Raw genomic sequence first — 19,679 nt, 5'->3', positions numbered from 1 at the left:
AAAACACATGTATTCACACTTGCACACTGACTCACAACACACACAGCCAAGAAAGACAAAAACAGGAACAAGATCCCACAGACACTAAACACATGGTCACATACATAGAGACAGTCTGTCAGACTGACAGACATTCATTTCATTTCAATTAAATCACAACCTCCCACCACCATCAGTTCTTGGCATAACCAACTGGTTTTATGTCGGTTTTAGATGGAGTTCTGTGCTATCAGCTTAATACAGCATTAGAGAAAGAGATCTGTCAATCATTCAGCACATCAACAGAATCTGTGTGCCAGTGACAATCTACCCCCCCCCCCCACACACACACACACACACACCACATTTCATCTTAGTAAAGACCATCTGTTACATACACTGCAGCTCAAATCTGTGGAGCTAGATAGAGCAGTTTCCTCCCCTGCTTTGACACACATAGACAGAGCCATCATGAATAACCACTCATACACATCAATCACTGCACATCACCCATCATCGCTCTTCTTTCAAATAGAACAGGAGCTTTCCAGTGCTTTTCAGATGAAATATATGCAGAGGCCTCTTCAAGAGATGGAGACAGAATGCACTAAGGTGTAGTGACCATATAGACATACACTAAGTCACACACACATGTACACACCACACAGACAAAGAATTACATCTGCGCATGCACACATACACACACATAAAGGCGCACGCGCACACACACACACACACACACACACACACACACACACACACACACACACACACAAGGAGGGGAGGGGAGGAGAGGTGGAGGAGGGGAAGAGAGGTGGAGGAGAGGAGAAGGGGTGGATGAGGAGAATGAGGAGGGGAGGAGGGGTGGAGGAGGATGAGGAGGAGGAGGGGAGGAGGAGAAGGAAGAGGAGGAGGGGAGGAGAGGTGGTGGAGGGGAGGAGGGGTGGACGAGGACAAGGGGAGAAGAAATGGAGGTGGAGGAAGAGGAGGAGGGGAGGAGGGGTGGAGGAGGATGAGTAGGAGGGGAGGAGAGGTGGAGTAGGATGAGGATGAGGAGGAGGGGAGGAGAGGTGGAGGAGGGAAGGGGAGGGGAAGAGAGGGGGAGGAGGAAGAGGAGGAGGGGAGGAGAGGTGGTGGAGGGGAGGGGTGGACGATGACAAGGGGAGAAGAAATAGAGGTGGAGGAAGAGGAGGAGGGGAGGAGGGGTGGAGGAGGATGAGGAGGGGTGTAGTAGGATGAGGAGGAGGGGGAGGGGAGGAGAGGTGGAGGAGGGAAGGGGAGGGGAAGAGAGGGGGGGAGGGGAGGAGAAGGAGGGGAGGAGGGGTGGACGAAGACAAGGGTAGAAGAGATTGAGGAGGAGGAGAAAGAGGAGGGGAGGAGAGGTGGAGGAGGAGGAGGAGGAGGAGGAGGAGGAGGAGGAGGAGGAGGAGATGAGGACAAGGGGAGAAGAGTGGAGGTGGAGGAAGAGGAGGAGGGAAGGAGAGGTGGTGGAGGAGGAGAAGGCGTGCTGGTAGGGAGTACTGTGGCTGTAGTGGAGCTGAATAGGGAGGGAGGCAGGGGGTCTTTAACTGTCACATTCATGATATCATGAGTGGGGGGTGGCAGGGTTCAGAGGGAGAGAAGGGTTATGCAACATATTAATCATTTTGATTATGCCCCACATTTGTATTCTTTTGTTGTGAGAACTTGACCGGCCCCATGGAGAACCTGGCTTTCCCATGCCAACTAAGTCCTGTCTGACACACTATAAGATGGAGACACACACACGCATGCACACACTCTCATACACACATACATACACACATACAGAGACAAACCAACTCTCCATCACTCTTGAACAAACACAAGCGCACAACACACATACACATACACACATACATTCACACACAGAGCCACATTCATTGCACGCAAACACACACACAAATGTACAAACACACAAAAACACACAAAAAGCAAACTCCCCATCACTCACAATCACACTAATACAAACACGCACACTGTATTATATAGGAATAGAGAGGTAAAGTAGTTTCTTACCTTCCTCAGCTGAATTAGACTGGAGAAACAGAGAGAGAGAAAGAAGGACACTCCACATCTCCACTACAGAATGACACTAACCTAGAGAGGGAGGAGGGAGGGAGCATGAAAGAGAGAGAAAGAGAGAGAATGAGAGAGGGAGAGTGAGAGAGAGAGTGAGAGAGGGGGGGGGAACTGGGAGGAGTCTGTCTGCTCTATTTCAGAGAGAGTTTGTTAAACAAACTGGGGACTGAGAGGAGGAGTCTGTCAGCTCTATTTCAGAGAGAGATGGATGGGGGAAGGAGAACAAATCATTTTCAGAGTGAAGGAAAAAACGACACCAGCACCAATATTGTGCCAGGCGTGAGGTAAACACTCCACATTCATAATGGAAACGAGAACGACAGAGTGTGGTGGAAAAATCGTCAAACGAGTTTGGCTGGTTTGCGGTTGCGCGAGAACCACTGTCTAGACATACCCAGATGTCCTTATCCTCTATGTTATCCTTCTGTGAACACACATTAATTCAGGCTGGCTCTTCGGATGGCATGAAACTATGGTATCACCAGCATATTTTAATGTTTTTAACAACATGCATTTCTTGGAGCTGTGGTGGGGGAGAGAGTGACAATGTTTTTTTTGTTGTCATACTTTTCATGGAAATCATCATAATTTAGACACATGCTCTCTCTGGCTCCTTTCTGTGCTATCTCTCTCTTTTTCTCTCTCACTGTCTTTCTCTGTCTGGCTCTCTCTCTGACACACTACACACACACACACACACACACGCACACACCCTCTGATGGGATTGCTCACCCAGACAGTATCTAAACACGCATCTCCCCAAAGACAACGTGGAGATCATGCCAGTAGAAGCCCATGGTCCACTAGTGATGCCTGCTGGTCATGACTGGTTACTACAGCTTGATGACGCCTGCTGGTCAGGACAGGTTACTACAGCTTGTTGACGCTGCAGGTCAGGACTGGTTACTACAGCTTGTTGATGCCTGCTGGTCAGGACTGGTTACTACAGCTTGATGACGCCTGCTGGTCAGGACTGGTTACTACAGCTTGATGATGCCTGCTGGTGAGGACTGGTTACTACAGCTTGTTGATACCTGCTGGTCAGGACTGGTTACTACAGCTTGATGATGCCTGCTGGTCAGGACTGGTTACTACAGCTTGTTGACACCTGCTGGTCAGGACTGGTTACTACAGCTTGTTGATACCTGCTGGTCAGGACTGGTTACTACAGCTTGTTGATGCCTGCTGGTCAGGACTGGTTACTACAGCTTGTTGATGCCTGCTGGTCAGGACTGGTTACTACAGCTTGTTGATGCCTGCTGGTCAGACTGGTTACTACAGCTTGTTGATACCTGCTGGTCAGGACTGGTTACTACAGCTTGTTGATACCTGCTGGTCAGGACTGGTTACTACAGCTTGTTGACGCCTGCTGGTCAGGACTGGTTACTACAGCTTGTTGACGCCTGCTGGTCAGGACTGGTTACTACAGCTTGTTGATACCTGCTGGTCAGGACTGGTTACTACAGCTTGTTGACGCCTGCTGGTCAGGACTGGTTACTACAGCTTGTTGATGCCTGCTGGTCAGGACTGGTTACTACAGCTTGTTGATGCCTGCTGGTCAGAACTGGTTACTACAGCTTGATGACGCCTGCTGGTCAGGACTGGTTACTACAGCTTGTTGATACCTGCTGGTCAGGACTGGTTACTACAGCTTGTTGATACCTGCTGGTCAGGACTGGTTACTACAGCTTTTTGATACCTGCTGGTCAGGACTGGTTACTACAGCTTGATGATGCCTGCTGGTCAGGACTGGTTACTACAACTTGTTGATACCTGCTGGTCAGGACTGGTTACTACAGCTTGTTGACGCCTGCTGGCCAGGACTGGTTACTACAGCTTGTTGACGCCTGCTGGTCAGGACTGGTTACTACAGCTTGTTGATACCTGCTGGTCAGGACTGGTTACTACAGCTTGTTGACGCCTGCTGGTCAGGACTGGTTACTACAGCTTGTTGATACCTGCTGGTCAGGACTGGTTACTACAGCTTGTTGATACCTGCTGGTCAGGACTGGTTACTACAGCTTGTTGATACCTGCTGGTCAGGACTGGTTACTACAGCTTGTTGATACCTGTTGGTCAGGACTGGTTACTACAGCTTGTTGACGCCTGCTGGTCAGGACTGGTTACTACAGCTTGTTGATACCTGCTGGTCAGGACTGGTTACTACAGCTTGTTGATGCCTGCTGGTCAGGACTGGTTACTACAGCTTGTTGATACCTGCTGGTCAGGACTGGTTACTACAGCTTGTTGATGCCTGCTGGTCAGGACTGGTTACTACAGCTTGTTGATACCTGCTGGTCAGGACTGGTTACTACAGCTTGTCGACGCCTGCTGGTCAGGACTGGTTACTACAGCTTGTTGATACCTGCTGGTCAGGACTGGTTACTACAGCTTGTTGATGCCTGCTGGTCAGGACTGGTTACTACAGCTTGTTGATGCCTGCTGGTCAGGACTGGTTACTACAGCTTGTTGATGCCTGCTGGTCAGGACTGGTTACTACAGCTTGTTGACGCCTGCTGGTCAGGACTGGTTACTACAGCTTGTTGGCGCCTGCTGGTCAGGACTGGTTACTACAGCTTGTTGACGCCTGCTGGTCAGGACTGGTTACTACAGCTTGTTGATGCTCAAATAAAATAAAATAACATTTTATTGGTCACATACACGCAGTTAGCTGATGTTATTCCGGGTGAAGCAAAATGCTTGTTCCTCTAGCTCCCACAGTGTAGTCATATCTAGCAAGTAATATCTAACAAATTACATAACATATACCCAATACACACAAATCTAAGTAGGAATGAATTAAGACTATATACATATGGATGAGCGATGTTAGAGCAGGACAGAGTAAGATACCGTAGAATAGTATAGAATACAGTATATACACATGACTAACGCCAGACATGTAAACATTAAGTGACTAAGATACCCTAGAATAGTACAGAATACAGTATACACATATGAGATGACTAACGCCAGATATGTAAACATTATTAAAGTGACTCGTGTTCCATTCCTTAAAGTGGTTAGTGATTCCTAGTCTATGCCTATAGGCAGCAGCCTCTAATGTGCTAGTGATGGCTGTTTAACAGTCTGAAGGCCTTGAGATAGAAGCTTCTTTTCAGTCTCTTGGTCCCAGCTTTGATGCACCTGTACTGACCCCACCTTCTGGATGGTAGTGGGGTGAACAGGCAGTGGCTTGGGTGGTTGATGTCCTTGATGATTTTTTTGGCCTTCCTGTGACATGGGATTCTGTAGGTGTCTTGGAGGATGGGTAGTTTGCCCCTGGGAATGCGTTGGGCACACTGCACCACCCTCTGGAGAGCCTTGTGGTTGTGATACAGCGGTGATACAGCCCGACAGGATGCTTTCAATTGTGCATCTGACTTTCATGCGACAATTCTCTGCAGTGACTAAACGTTCAGTAGATTTTCCATTGAAAGGAAAGGGAAAGGGGGATACCTAGTCAGTTGTACAATCTTCCTCATTTAACCCCACAGAGATTGGAGAAGTATCTGCTGAACTGTGATCCTCATTAAGGGAGGCAGAGACAGGAAGAAATGTAATCCATCTAACCTAGCCTACAGTAACAGTAGACCTCTGTCTAATGCAACTGCTTGGCACTGTTGTAAATGTGTGTACTAAACCAGGACATGCAGACACTGTATCAGGAGAATCAGGCGTATCAGGAGAAAATGACAAATAATTGATTGAGGACTGGGGATGTGCACTGAACTTTTGCTGCACTAACTGGGAGTTGAGTGTTGGACTGTACAAGGAATCAGCACTCACCAGTTGGTATGGTCACTAGTGGCTTTATTTCCAGGTCAAACGTCAAACATCATTACGTTGTTACAGTGTTCAGTGAGTTCTACAAGGCAGAGGAGGTTTTGTGTTGTATTATGGGAAATGTAGTTTCCACCAGGCAGCATTTGTTACCAAGATATAGTATTACATAAACACAGAAAGAACCACAGAATAAACCACACAGAATACATACAGTGAGGTTGACACACACAGATACAAGGAAAGTGCATTTATGTCTTTGAGGAGACACAGCAAAGCCGAATGTTGTTGTTTTATGACCAACATTACAAAGACAGAGCTCAAAAAAAAAACTACTGAGAATATCAGACTTCTGATTTTTCAATGGCACAAAAATGAACAGATTCCCTTTAAAACAGAAACATATTTATAGGGCTCAAAGCTTGAGTGACTCTTTATTACAACACAATAGAACAATAATTATACAGTAGTCATTGACTCATTCATCTATATCTGTTTAGCTCTGTCGCTCTCTCTCTCTCTCTCAGTCGCACTGGGGTGTGTAGGGGTGTGTAGGGGTGTGTAGGGGTGTGTAGGGGTGTGTAGGGGTGTGGGGCATCAGGTTTCTTTTATATACAGTGGACGAGGAGGGCGGCTTGTCTTTAACTTTCTAGGTTGTTAAAATGAAAAAAATTCTCTAATGACTAATTATTGGGCCAATAAAGGTCATTTTTGAAGAAATAGAAATCTCCTGTACAGTGGAACATTTACATACTAAAAAAATGTATTTATAAACAAGAGCGCCCATTAAACAACCGCATTCATAATATCCACATTAAAATCATGTTAGCACAATATGTATGGCAGCGAATGGTAGAGTATATCACCATAGCAACATTCAGTAGTATGTGCAGAGTGCAAGCAGCAGTGTCAGAAACATGATGAAATGAGTTATGAAAGCTATGAGGAAAGCTATCATAACAGGAATGTATTTTGTAACAGACACATATGTACACACCACATTCACAACCATCGAAGAAAAGCCAGATTGCCAAAGTGATGATAGGTCAAATGTTGTTTTAGGCCAAAAGGTAGAAAAGTGCTCAGTTATCAATGAGTAACAACATCACATGTACACTAGCTACAATGTAATAGAAATAACTTACAACCATGTATAACAACAACTAACCTGGTCAAAACCTACACAAGACTCCACAATCACAATATTGTATTACACCACTGAAGTTTCAAGATTTTTAGACACTTTTAGCATGTTGTTGTCACAATAAATACTATTACTCTAGTGTTGGTATATACTCTCATTTAACACCTTGTTGGAACAACTATTTTCAGGATGTTCCTAACAAATCATATATCGTCTTCTACTGTGGTCATATACTTCACACTTGATAGGTTGTTAAAATGACTAGAAATTCACTCTTAGAAATGGTCTGATTAAAATATAAATGTTAGATCTAGTCTATGATAAATTCTATTTGGTAGGGCTTAATTCTATGATATATAGAATATATAGAAGTCTTTACACACAAAGCAATCACAGCTCATGTTTCACGCAGTTGTCTTTAGTAGACTGTTAGATCTCACTCCAAAAACTGTGTCGCCACTATACATCATACTGAGGTCAATGTAGACTTTCTAAGTACTAGTAGTGGTTGAATGTCATTGTTCCATAGTGGTTGAATGTCATTGTTCCATAGTGGTTGAATGTCATTGTTCCATAGTGGTTGAATGTCATTGTTCCATAGTGGTTGAATGTCATTGTTCCATAGTGGTTGAATGTCATTGTTCCATAGAGGTCGAATGGCTCTGCTCCATATATTGCCTCTATCCCTATCTGATACATGATTTGGACTACATCTGAGATTCTTCAAGGTTCCTCCACACATTCTCTCAATCTAATTGTCTTCGAGAAACTGTTATCATGCTGTCAAAGAATTCTACTATCATACTGGCCAAACCCGGAATCTGTGTTTTGATGTACTATTTGGAGAATTTTACTACTGAACTCCTCATTAGCATAGCTATGATAGGCCAGCCAGGCATTTGAAGCCTATACTGTCCAGTGAGGGAAAAAAGTATTTGATCCCCTGCTGATTTTGTATGTTTGCCCACTGACAAAGAAATGATCAGTCTATCATTTTAATGGTATGTTTATTTGAACAGTGAGAGACAGAATAACAACAAACAAATCCAGAAGAACACATGTCAAAAAAGTTATAAATTGATTTGCATTTTAATGAGGGAAATAAGTATTTGACCCCTATGCAAAACATGACTTAGTACTTGGTGGCAAAACCCTTGTTGGCAATCACAGAGGTCAGATGTTTCTTGTAGTTGGCCACCAGGTTTGCACACATCTCAGGAGTGATTTTGTCCAGCTCCTCTTTGCAGATCTTCTCCAAGTCATTAAGGTTTCGAAGCTGACATTTGGGAACTCGAACATTCAGCTCCCTCCACAGATTTTCTATGGGATTAAGGTCTGGAGACTGGCTAGGCCACTCCAGGACCTTAATGTGCTTCTTCTTGAACCACTCCTTTGTTGCCTTGGCCGTGTGTTTTGGGTCATTGTCATGCTGGAATACCCATACACGACCCATTTTCAATGCCCTGGCTGAGCGAATGAGGTTCTCCCCCAAGATTTGATGGTACATGGCCCCGTCCATCGTCCCTTTTGTTGGGGTGAAGTTGTCCTATCTCCTTAGCAGAAAAACACCCCCAAAGCATAATGTTTCCACCTCCATGTTTGACGGTGGGGATGGTGTTCTTGGGGTCATAGGCAGCATTCCTCCTCCTCCAAACACGGCGAGTTGAGTTGATGCCAAAGAGCTCCATTTTGGTCTCATCTGACCACAACACTTTCACCCAGTTGTCCTCTGAATCATTCAGATGTTCATTGGCAAACGTCAGACAGGCATGTATATGTGCTTTCTTGAGCAGGGGGACCTTGCGGGACCTGCAGTATTTCAGTCCTTCAAGGCGTAGTGTGTTACCAATTGTTTTCTTGGTGACTATGGTCCCAGCTGCCTTGAGATCATTGACAAGATCCTCCCGTGTAGTTCTGGGCTGATTCCTCACCGTTCTCATGATAATTGCAACTCCATGAGGTGAGATCTTGCATGGAGGCCCAGGCCGAGGGAGATTGACAGTTCTTTTGTGTTTCTTCCATTTACAAATAATCACACCAACTTTTGTCACCTTCTCACCAAGCTGCTTGGCGATGGTCTTGTAGCCCATTCCAGCCTTGTGTAGGTCTACAATCTTGTCCCTGACATCCTCGGAGAGCTCTTTGGTCTTGGCCATGGTGGAGAGTTTGGAATCTGATTGATTGATTGCTTCTGTGGACAGGTGTCTTTTATCCAGGTAACAAACTGGGATTAGGAGCACTCCCTTTAAGAGTGTGCTCCTAATCTCAGCTCGTTACCTGTATAAAAGACACCTGGGAGCCAGAAATCTTTTTGATTGAGAGGGGGTCAAATAAAATTTGATTTGATTTGATTTGGATTTTTAAAAAACGTATTTCCCTCATTAAAATGCAAATCAATTTATAAAATTTTTGACATGTGTTTTTCTGGATTTTCTTGTTGTTATTCTGTCTCTCACTGTTCAAATAAACATACCATTAAAATTATAGACTGATCATTTCTTTGTCAGTGGGCAAACGTACAAAATCAGCAGGGGATCAAATACTTTTTTCCCTCACTGTATGTAGTCTGATGAGGCAGACAGAAGCCACAAATATGGGTGAGCCATGCCAGTGTTCTAGCTGGCTCAGTGGTCAGGCTCCAGAGATGTAAAAGCTAGTTTAGGATACACCAGGCAGAGAGACAGATAGGCTGGATTAGGATATACTAGGCAGAGAGACAGATAGGCTGGGTTAGGATATACCAGGCAGAGAGACAGATAGGCTGGGTTAGGATACATCAGGCAGAGAGGATGTTTAGGTTCCCGTACTGCCCTCCCAAACCCACTGAACTCAGTACATATCAACCCAAATCCTATTCCCATTTTAACCCAAGTGAAGGACAATATGGGAAGTTTATTACTGAACATATTTGTTGGAATGTTTATCCTTATAAATGCTAATAGTATAAAGGTTTTTACTTGTAATGCCAATCATTAAAAAGTACAGTAGTAAAATTGGTCATTGATTAACTAATGATTGGCGTCTATGAGTTAAGTCAGTTATAAATGATAAATTACTTGGGCATTGGTAAAAGCTAATTACAAATTATCATTAATAACTTACAGTAATAAATACTTTAGGTAGTTTAAATGAAAATGACTGAAGGCACACACACACACACACACACACACACACACACACACACACACACACACACACACACACACACACACACACATAAATCCTCTTTGACACGTACTCTCATGATGCCTGCATTATCATCCCCGACCCTATCCCCAACACACACTATACACACACCCGACACTTAAGCTGCTATTTCATATGGAAGCTCCTCTCCATAACAGTGCATATCTCTAGTCCTGCACTTTAAAAGTCCAATTCAACCTCAAATGGATAAAAAAAGTTATACTCCCTACATTACAGTATCTATGCACAAGGGGCTTGTCTAACCCTGTAACCCTGTTCTCTAACTGTTCCACTATCTACGGATTCGCTGACGATCACTTATTTTACTTCTTATCCGTCGGAAACTCAACCATTGGAACTTTCTCCGTCGTCGGGGAGACGGGCAGGGTGACCATACCCTCTGGGGGAGGAGATTGGGCTCCTGCAGTGCCGGCGAATCCTTTGGCAATGTCATCAAAGGTTCGCCCCTTAGTCTCCGGGACTTTGAAGTAGGTGAAGACGAAGAAGAATATGAGGAAGATCATGAAGATGATGAAGACGTAAGGACCACACAGCTCCTGTAAAGGAGAGAGAGAGAGAGGAGGTTAGAGAGAAACACAATCTAAGCTGTAAAGTATGTCTGATGTTTTGGTCTTATAACGGTGCCAATCCCATTCATTCAGCTTTGAGGCCTGAAGATTTATCTTGATACATATACATAGGTGTCTGTAGTACGAGGAAGAAGAACCAACCTCCAGTTTGGGGAAGCCCAGCCCGACCAGGAAGTTGGCGGTCCAGTTGGAGCAGCCGGCGACGGCCATAGCTGCAGGCCGAGGCCCCTGGGAGAACAACTCAGCAACTATGAACCATGGGATAGGACCTGGACCCATCTCAAAACTGGCCACAAAGGCAAACACCGCCACGATGGCCAAGTAGCTCAGAGACGGGTTGGTCTTCTACTCAGAGAGGAGGGAGGGAATGGAGGGATCAAACATGTTAAGCAGTGGAATAAAATCCAGTCAAGGATTTTTATGGTGTGACAAGAATAGTTATTGTCGGGTTCTTGACATTCGAAATGATAGACAGCCGAGATTGAAACTCACCACCAATGAGAGGGAGATGGTCATGAGCAGAGCACTGATAGCCATTCCAGCCAATCCGATGAGGTGCAGGGTCCTTCGTCCCGCCCTCTCCACCAGGAAGAGCTGTGAATCAAACAAGGAAGTGCTTAGAATGTGTCCAAGGGTATCACATTTCATATTGGAATCTGGTCTAAGGTAGTGCACTATCAAACTGTACTATTTCTGTATTATTATACTTGATTATTATTATGTGTTAAAATACTTACAGACACCACTGTGAATAGAGTGTTGACCACCCCAGCTCCTATAGTGGCGTAGATGGGCTGGGTCACCCCGGCAGTGTCAAATATACCTGTCGAATAGTAGAATACCTGAGGAGGAAGTAGGAGAGAGGGAGAGGAAGTTGATTATTGATTCATAACCAATATGAGGATATGTATCTAGTTAAATCTAGTTGTTGTCGACCCATGTTTACTCCTACAGACAGAGAGGGCTGTTGTTTCAGTGTGTTCTGTGGCCATCTGGGTTTGATTGATGCTGTATTTATAATTGTTTTATGTAACCTTTATTTAAGAAGGGAGTCATGCTGAGACCACAGTCTCTTTAGCAGATGAGCCCTGCATGAACACCAATAAACAACCGTTTTACTATACATATCTATATACACATCAATAAACATCCATTACACTATACATATCTATATACACATCAATAAACATCCATTACACTATATATATCTATATACACATCAATAAACATCCATTACACTATACATATCTATATACACATCAATAAACATCCATTACACTATATATATCTATATACACATCAATAAACATCCATTACACTATACATATCTATATACACATCAATAAACATCCATTACACTATATACACATCAATAAACAACCATTACACTATATAGATCTATATACACGTCAATAAACATCCATTACACTATATATATCTATATACACATCAATAAACAACCATTACACTATATACACATCAATAAACAACCATTACACTATATATATCTATATACACATCAATAAACAACCATTACACTATATATATCTACATACACATCAATAAACATCCATTACACTATATATATCTATATACATCAATAAACAACCATTACACTATATATATCTATATACACATCAATAAACAACCGTTTTACTATACATATCTATATATACATCAATAAACAACCATTACACTATATATATCTATATACACATCAATAAACAACCGTTTTACTATACATATCTATATACACATCGATAAACAACCATTACACCTTATATATCTATATACACATCAATAAACAACCATTACACTATATATATCTATAAACACATCAATAAACAACAGTGTTACTATACATATCTATATACACATCAATAAACAACCATTACACTATATACACATCAATAAACAACAGTGTTACTATACATATCTATATACACATCAATAAACAACAGTTTCACTATATATATCTATATACACATCAATAAACAACAGTGTTACTATACATATCTATATACACATCAATAAACAACCATTACACTATATATATCTATATACACATCAATAAACAACCATTACACTATATATATCTATATACACATCAATAAACAACCATTACACTATATATATCTATATACACATCAATAAACAACCATTACACGATATACAGTGCCTTGCACGCCCATTTTTTCAGTTTTTGATTTGTTAAAAAAGTTTGAAATATCCAATAAATGTCATTCCACTTCATGATTGTGTCCCACTTGTTGTTGATTCTTCACAAAAAAATACAGTTTTATATCTTTATGTTTGAAGCCTGAAATGTGGCAAAAGGTCGCAAAGTTCAAGGGGGCCGAATACTTTCGCAAGGCACTGTATATCTATATACACATCAATAACCAACAGTTTTACTATACATATCTATATACACATCAATAAACAACAGTTTCACTATACATATCTATATACACATCAATAAACAACAGTTTCACTATACATATCTATATACACATCAATAAACAACAGTTTCACTATACATATCTATATACACATCAATAAACAACCATTACAATATACATATCTATATACACATCAATAAACAACCATTACACTATATATATCTATATACACATCAATAAACAACAGTTTCACTATATATATCTATATACACATCAATAAACAACAGTTTTACTATACATATCTATATACACATCAATAAACAATAGTTTTACTATACATATCTATATACACATCAATAAACAACCATTACACTATACATATCTATATACACATCAATAAACAACCATTACACTATATATATATATATATATATATATATATATACACACATCAATAAACAACCATTACACTATACATATCTATATACACATCAATAAACAACCATTACACTATATATATCTATATACACATCAATAAACAACCATTACACTATATATATATATATATATATATATATATATATATATATATATATATATATATACACATCAATAAACAACCTTTACACTATATATATATATATATATATACACATCAATAAACAACCATTACACTATATATATATATATATATATATATATATATATATATATATATATATATATATATATACACATCAATAAACAACCTTTACACTATATATATCTATAAACACATCAAACACAAAACACGAAAAGCAAAACACAATCATATGAAACAAACACATTGTTCAGTAAAAGTGCCCTCTAACATCCATCTGAATTAGGCCCAGTCTAAATGTCATTGCGCCATCTCGATTAGATCTTAGGGTGATCATCTCGCTAGCCAATCATGTTATTATGCTACATCCATTCCACTTAATCAAACGCTTCCTTCCTCAGCCTCTGGGCCGAAGAGGAGGTGGTGACTTGACAGTCTCTGTATGTTGGCATCTCTTCACTGAATCATTTAGTTTCAGTATTCTAACGTTGAACTGTGACTTCCGTAGAACTGTGAGAGTTGCAACATTACACGTCCTACTACATATGCCTATACGCAATAACTTGATCTGGAAAGGCTCATTGTGAACTTATTCTTTTGAAATCTGTGGTTATGCTTCTCTTTCCTCATTTCCTTTCCTTCATTACAAATGTATAAAAGGGCTGGATAGGTTTCCACCATATTGCTTCCAACTGTACTGTTAGATCAGGGGTCATGGATTAAGAGAAGGAAAAACTCTCTGTCCAACTTAAATCAAATCAAATCAAAGTTTATTTGTCACGTGCGCCGAATACAACAGGTGTAGACCTTACAGTGAAATGCTTTCTTACAGGCTCTAACCAATAGTACAAAAAAGGTATTAGGTGAACAATAGGTTGGCAAAGAAATAAAACAACAGTAAAAAGACTGTCTATATACAGTAGCGAGGCTATACAAGTAGCGAGGCTATATACAGACAACGGTTAGCCAGGCTGATTGAGGTAGTATGTACATGAATGTATAGTTACGGTGACTATGCATATATGATAAACAGAAAGTAGCAACAGCGTAAAAAGAGGGGGTTGGGGGGGGCACACCATGCAAATAGTCCAGGTAGCCATTTGGTTACCTGTTCAGGAGTCTTATGGCTTGGGGGTAAAACTGTTGAGAAGCCTTTTTGTCCTAGACTTGGCACTCCGGTACCGCTTGCCATGCGGTAGTAGAGAGAACAGTCTATGACTGGGGTGGCTGGGGTCGTTGACAATTTTAGGGCCTTCCTCTGACATCGCCTGATGTAGAGGTCCTGGTTGGCAGGCAGCTTAGCCCCAGTGATGTACTGGGCCGTACGCCCTACCCTCTGTAGTGCCTTGCGGTCAGAGGCCAAGCAATTGCCGTACCAGGCAGTGATGCAACCAGATGTAGAACCTTTTGAGGATCTCAGGACACATGCCAAATCTTTTTAGTTTCTTGAGGGAGAATAGGCTTTGTCGTGCCCTCTTCACGACTGTCTTGGTGTGTTTGGACCATTCTAGATGTTGTTGATGTGGACACCAAGAAATTTGAAGCTCTCAACCTGCTCCACTAAAGCCCCATCGATGAGAATGGGGGTGTGCTCGGTCCTCCTTTTCCTGTAGTCCACAATCATCTCCTTAGTCGTGGTTACGTTGAGGGATAGGTTGTTATTCTGGCACCACACGGCCAGGTCTCTGACTTCCTCCCTATAGGCTGTCTCGTCATTGGCGGTGAACACTGTTGTGTCGTCTGCAAACTTAATGATGATGTTGGAGTCATGCCTGGCCATACAGTCGTGGGTGAACAGGGAGTACGCACCCCTGGGGAGCTCCAGTGTTGAGGATCAGCGTGGCGGATGTGTTGCTACCTACTCTCACCCCCTGGGGATGGCCCGTCAGGAAGTCCAGGATCCAGTTGCAGAGGATGGTGTCTAGTCCCAGGATCCTTAGCTTAGTGATGAGCTTTGAGGGTACTATGGTGTTGAACGCTGAGCGGTAGTCAATGAGTAGCATTCTCACATAAGTGTTCCTTTTGTCCAGGTGGGAAAGGGCATTGTGGAGTGCAATAGAGATTGCATCATCTGTGGATCTTTTTGGGCGGTATGCAAATTGGAGTGGGTCTAGGGTTTCTGGGATAATGGTGTTGATGTGAGCCATTACCAACCTTTCAAAGCACTTCATGGCTACGGATGTGAGTTCTACAGGTCTGTAGTCATTTAAGCAGCCTTTGTGTTCTTGGGCACAGGGACTATGGTGGTCTGCTTGAAACATGTTGGTATTACAGACTCAGTCAGGGACGTTTAAATTGTCAGTGAAGACACCTGCCAGTTGGTCAGCACAGACACCTGCCAGTTGGTCAGCACATGCCCGGAGCACACGTCCTTGTAATCCGTCTGGCCCCGCAGCCTTTGTGTATGTTGACCTGTTTAAAGGTCTTACTCACATCGGCTACGGAAAGCGTGATCACACAGTCTTCCGGAACAGCTGATGCTCTCATGCATGCCTCTGTGTTGCTTGCCTCAAAGCGAGCATAGAAGTGATTTAGTTTGTCTGGTAGGCTTGTGTCACTGGGCAGCTCGCGGCTGTGTTTCCCTTTGTAGTCTGTAATAGTTTGCAAGCCCTGCCACATAAGACAAGCGTCGGAGCCGGTGTAGTATGATTCAATCTTAGCCCTGTATTGACGCTTTGCCTGTTTGATGGTTCGTCGCAGGGCATAGCAGGATTTATTGTAAGCTTCCGGGTTAGAATCCCACCCCTTTGTAAGCGGGAGCTCTACCCTTTAGCTCAGTGCAAATGTTGCCTGTAATCCATGGCTTCTGGTTGGGGTATGTACGTACAGTCACTGTGGGGACGACGTCCTCGATACACTTATTGATAAAGCCAGTGACTGATGTGGTGTACTCCTCAATGCCTTCGGAAGAATCCCGGAACATGTTCCAGTCTGTTCCATCTGCTTCATCTGACCACTTTTTTATAGACCGAGTCACTGGTGCTTCCTGCTTTAATTTTAACTTGTAAGCAGGAATCAGGAGGATAGAGTTGTGGTCGCATTTACCAAATGGAGGGCAAGGGAGAGCTTTGTACGCGTCTCTGTGTGTGGAGTACAGGTGATCTCGATTTCCCCCCCCCCCTCTGGTTGCACATTTAACATGTTGATGGAAATTTGGTAGAACTGATTTAAGTTTCGCTGCATTAAAGTCTCTGGCCACTAGGAGCGCCGCCTCTGGGTGAGCGGTTTCCTGTTTGCTTATTTCCTTATACAGCTGACTGAGTGCGGTCTTTGTGCCAGCATGTGTTTGCGGAGATAAATAAACAGCCACGAAAAGTAGAGTTGAAAACTCTCTAGGCAAGTAGTGTGGCCTGCAATTTATCACAATAAATCTAGAGACTTCCTTAGATTTCGTGCACCAGCTGTTGTTTACAAATATGCACAGACCGCCCCCCCCCCGTCTTACCGGAGTGTGCTGTTCTATCCTGCCGGTGCAGTATATATCCCGCTAGCTGAATATCCATGTCGTCATTCAGTCACGATTCCGTGAAACATAGGATATTACAGTTTTTGATGGTCCCGTTGGTAGGATATTCGTGATCGTACCTCGTCTAGTTTATTGTCCAATGATTGCATGTTGGCGAGTAGTATTGACGGTAACGGCAGCTTTCCCACTCGCCTTTTCCGGGTCCTGACCAGGCATCTTGCTCTTTGTCCTCTGTACCTGTGTCGCTTCCTCTTGCAAATAACCGGGATATCGGCCCTGTCGGGTATTTGGAGAATGTCTGTGCGACTTGCTTGTTGAAAAAAAAATATTTGTTTAATCCGAGGTGAATGATCGCTGTCCTGATATCAAGAAGCTCTTTTTTTGCCGTAAGATACGGTCGCAGAAACATTATGTACAAAATAAGTTACAAATAACGCAAAACCCCCCACATAATAGCACAATTGGTTGGGCGCCTGTAAAACTGCTGCCATTTCCTCATAAAGGCTTTTCCCTGATGTTTACCTTAGTTAAATTATGTAGTATGGAAGAACTCCCTAATTATGTTGCATTGTGGGAGTTGTAGTCTACTCACCGCATTGATGCCAGAGAGCTGCTGGGAGAGCTGCAGGATGATGGCGATGATGATTGGCTGACGGTAGGCTGGCGAACGGAAGAGTTCTGGAATAGTGACCTTCTTCTCCATGGCCATCTTCATCCCTTCTTCCTTCATCTCCTGGATGTCATCACTTACATCCTCACAGCCACGCAGACGCACCAGGGCTGGAGGGAGGGCGAGATATTTTTTAAATACTAGGTACTTTCTGATACTAATGAATCCCAAATAAATAACAGAGTAATTGTCATGTAAATACTTTTACACCACATAGTTTCTAAGAAAACGGTCAAATAATAAAGTTCCCTAAATGAGTGCTATGCAATATGATCAGTAACATCTCCTAGGTTTAATATGATCAGTAACATCTCCTATCTGTAATATGATGAGTAACATCTCCTAGGTTTAATATGATCAGTAACATCTCCTATGTGTAATATGATCAGTAACATCTCCTAGGTTTAATATGATCAATAACATCTCCTAGGTTTAATATGATCAGTAACATCTCCTATGTGTAATATGATCAGTAACATCTCCTAGGTTTAATATGATCAATAACATCTCCTAGGTTTAATATGATCGGTAACATCTCCTATGTGTAATATGATCAGTAACATCTCCTAGGTTTAATATGATCAGTAACATATCCTATGTGTAATATGATCAGTAACATCTCCTAGGTTTAATATGATCAGTAACATATCCTATGTGTAATATGATCAGTAACATATCCTATGTGTAATATGATCAGTAACATATCCTATGTGTAATATGATCAGTAACATATCCTATGTGTAATATGATCAGTAACATCTCCTATGTGTAATATGATCAATAACATCTCCTAGGTTTAATATGATCAGTAACATATCCTATGTGTAATATGATCAATAACATCTCCTAGGTTTAATATGATCAGTAACATATCCTATGTGTAATATGATCAGTAACATATCCTATGTGTAATATGATCAATAACATCTCCTAGGTTTAATATGATCAGTAACATATCCTATGTGTAATATGATCAATAACATCTCCTAGGTTTAATATGATCAATAACATCTCCTAGGTTTAATATGATCAGTAACATATCCTATGTGTAATATGATCAATAACATCTCCTAGGTTTAATATGATCAATAACATCTCCTAGGTTTAATATGATCAGTAACATATCCTATGTGTAATATGATCAATAACATCTCCTAGGTTTAATATGATCAGTAACATCTCCTATGTGTAGTATGATCAGTAACATATCCTATGTGTAATATGATCAGTAACATATCCTATGTGTAATATGATCAGTAACATATCCTATGTGTAATATGATCAGTAACATATCCTATGTGTAATATGATCAGTAACATATCCTATGTGTAATATGATCAATAACATCTCCTAGGTTTAATATGATCAGTAACACCTCCTATGTGTAATATGATCAGTAACATCTCATATGTGTAATATGATCAGTAACATATCCTATGTGTAATATGATCAGTAACATCTCCTATGTGTAATATGATCAGTAACATCTCCTATGTGTAATATGATCAGTAACATCTCATATGTGTAATATGATCAGTAACATATCATATGTGTAATATGATCAGTAACATCTCCTAGGTTTAATATGATCAATAACATCTCCTAGGTGTAATACGATCAGTAGCATCTCCTAGGTTTAATATGATCAATAACATCTCCTAGGTGTAATATGATCAATAACATCCCCTATGTGTAATATGATCAATAACATCTCCTAGGTGTAATATGATCAGTAACATCTCCTATGTGGAATATGATCAGTAACATCTCCTATGTGTA

At 41.7% G+C, this 19,679-nt stretch overlaps 2 protein-coding genes across 3 annotated transcripts in view; both read right to left on the bottom strand.

Annotated features, from left to right (window-relative positions):
• LOC109868792 (ephrin type-B receptor 5) overlaps window positions 1–2,120 on the bottom strand; it is a 76,828-nt gene extending 74,708 nt beyond the window's left edge. The window contains exon 1 of the mRNA XM_031785827.1: window positions 2,017–2,120. Coding sequence (XP_031641687.1) covers window positions 2,017–2,074 — 58 coding nt within the window. The 5' untranslated portion in view covers window positions 2,075–2,120. The remainder of the gene's footprint in view (window positions 1–2,016) is intronic.
• Window positions 2,121–5,875: 3,755 nt separating this feature from the next.
• LOC109868255 (solute carrier family 2, facilitated glucose transporter member 3) overlaps window positions 5,876–19,679 on the bottom strand; it is a 32,263-nt gene continuing 18,459 nt past the window's right edge. For both annotated transcript variants that reach the window (XM_031785816.1, XM_031785823.1), the window contains exons 7-11: window positions 17,823–18,010; window positions 11,520–11,624; window positions 11,275–11,376; window positions 10,924–11,127; window positions 5,876–10,749 (exon numbers count right to left, since the gene is read on the bottom strand). In XM_031785816.1, the coding sequence (XP_031641676.1) occupies window positions 10,516–10,749; window positions 10,924–11,127; window positions 11,275–11,376; window positions 11,520–11,624; window positions 17,823–18,010 (833 nt within the window). In that variant the 3' untranslated portion in view covers window positions 5,876–10,515. The remainder of the gene's footprint in view (window positions 10,750–10,923; window positions 11,128–11,274; window positions 11,377–11,519; window positions 11,625–17,822; window positions 18,011–19,679) is intronic.

Source organism: Oncorhynchus kisutch, linkage group LG2 (genome assembly GCF_002021735.2).
Source record: "Oncorhynchus kisutch isolate 150728-3 linkage group LG2, Okis_V2, whole genome shotgun sequence".
Classification (NCBI taxonomy): Eukaryota; Metazoa; Chordata; class Actinopteri; order Salmoniformes; family Salmonidae; genus Oncorhynchus; species Oncorhynchus kisutch.
Note: the sequence above shows the minus strand (reverse complement) of the source record. Positions and strands in the feature narration are given on the sequence as shown.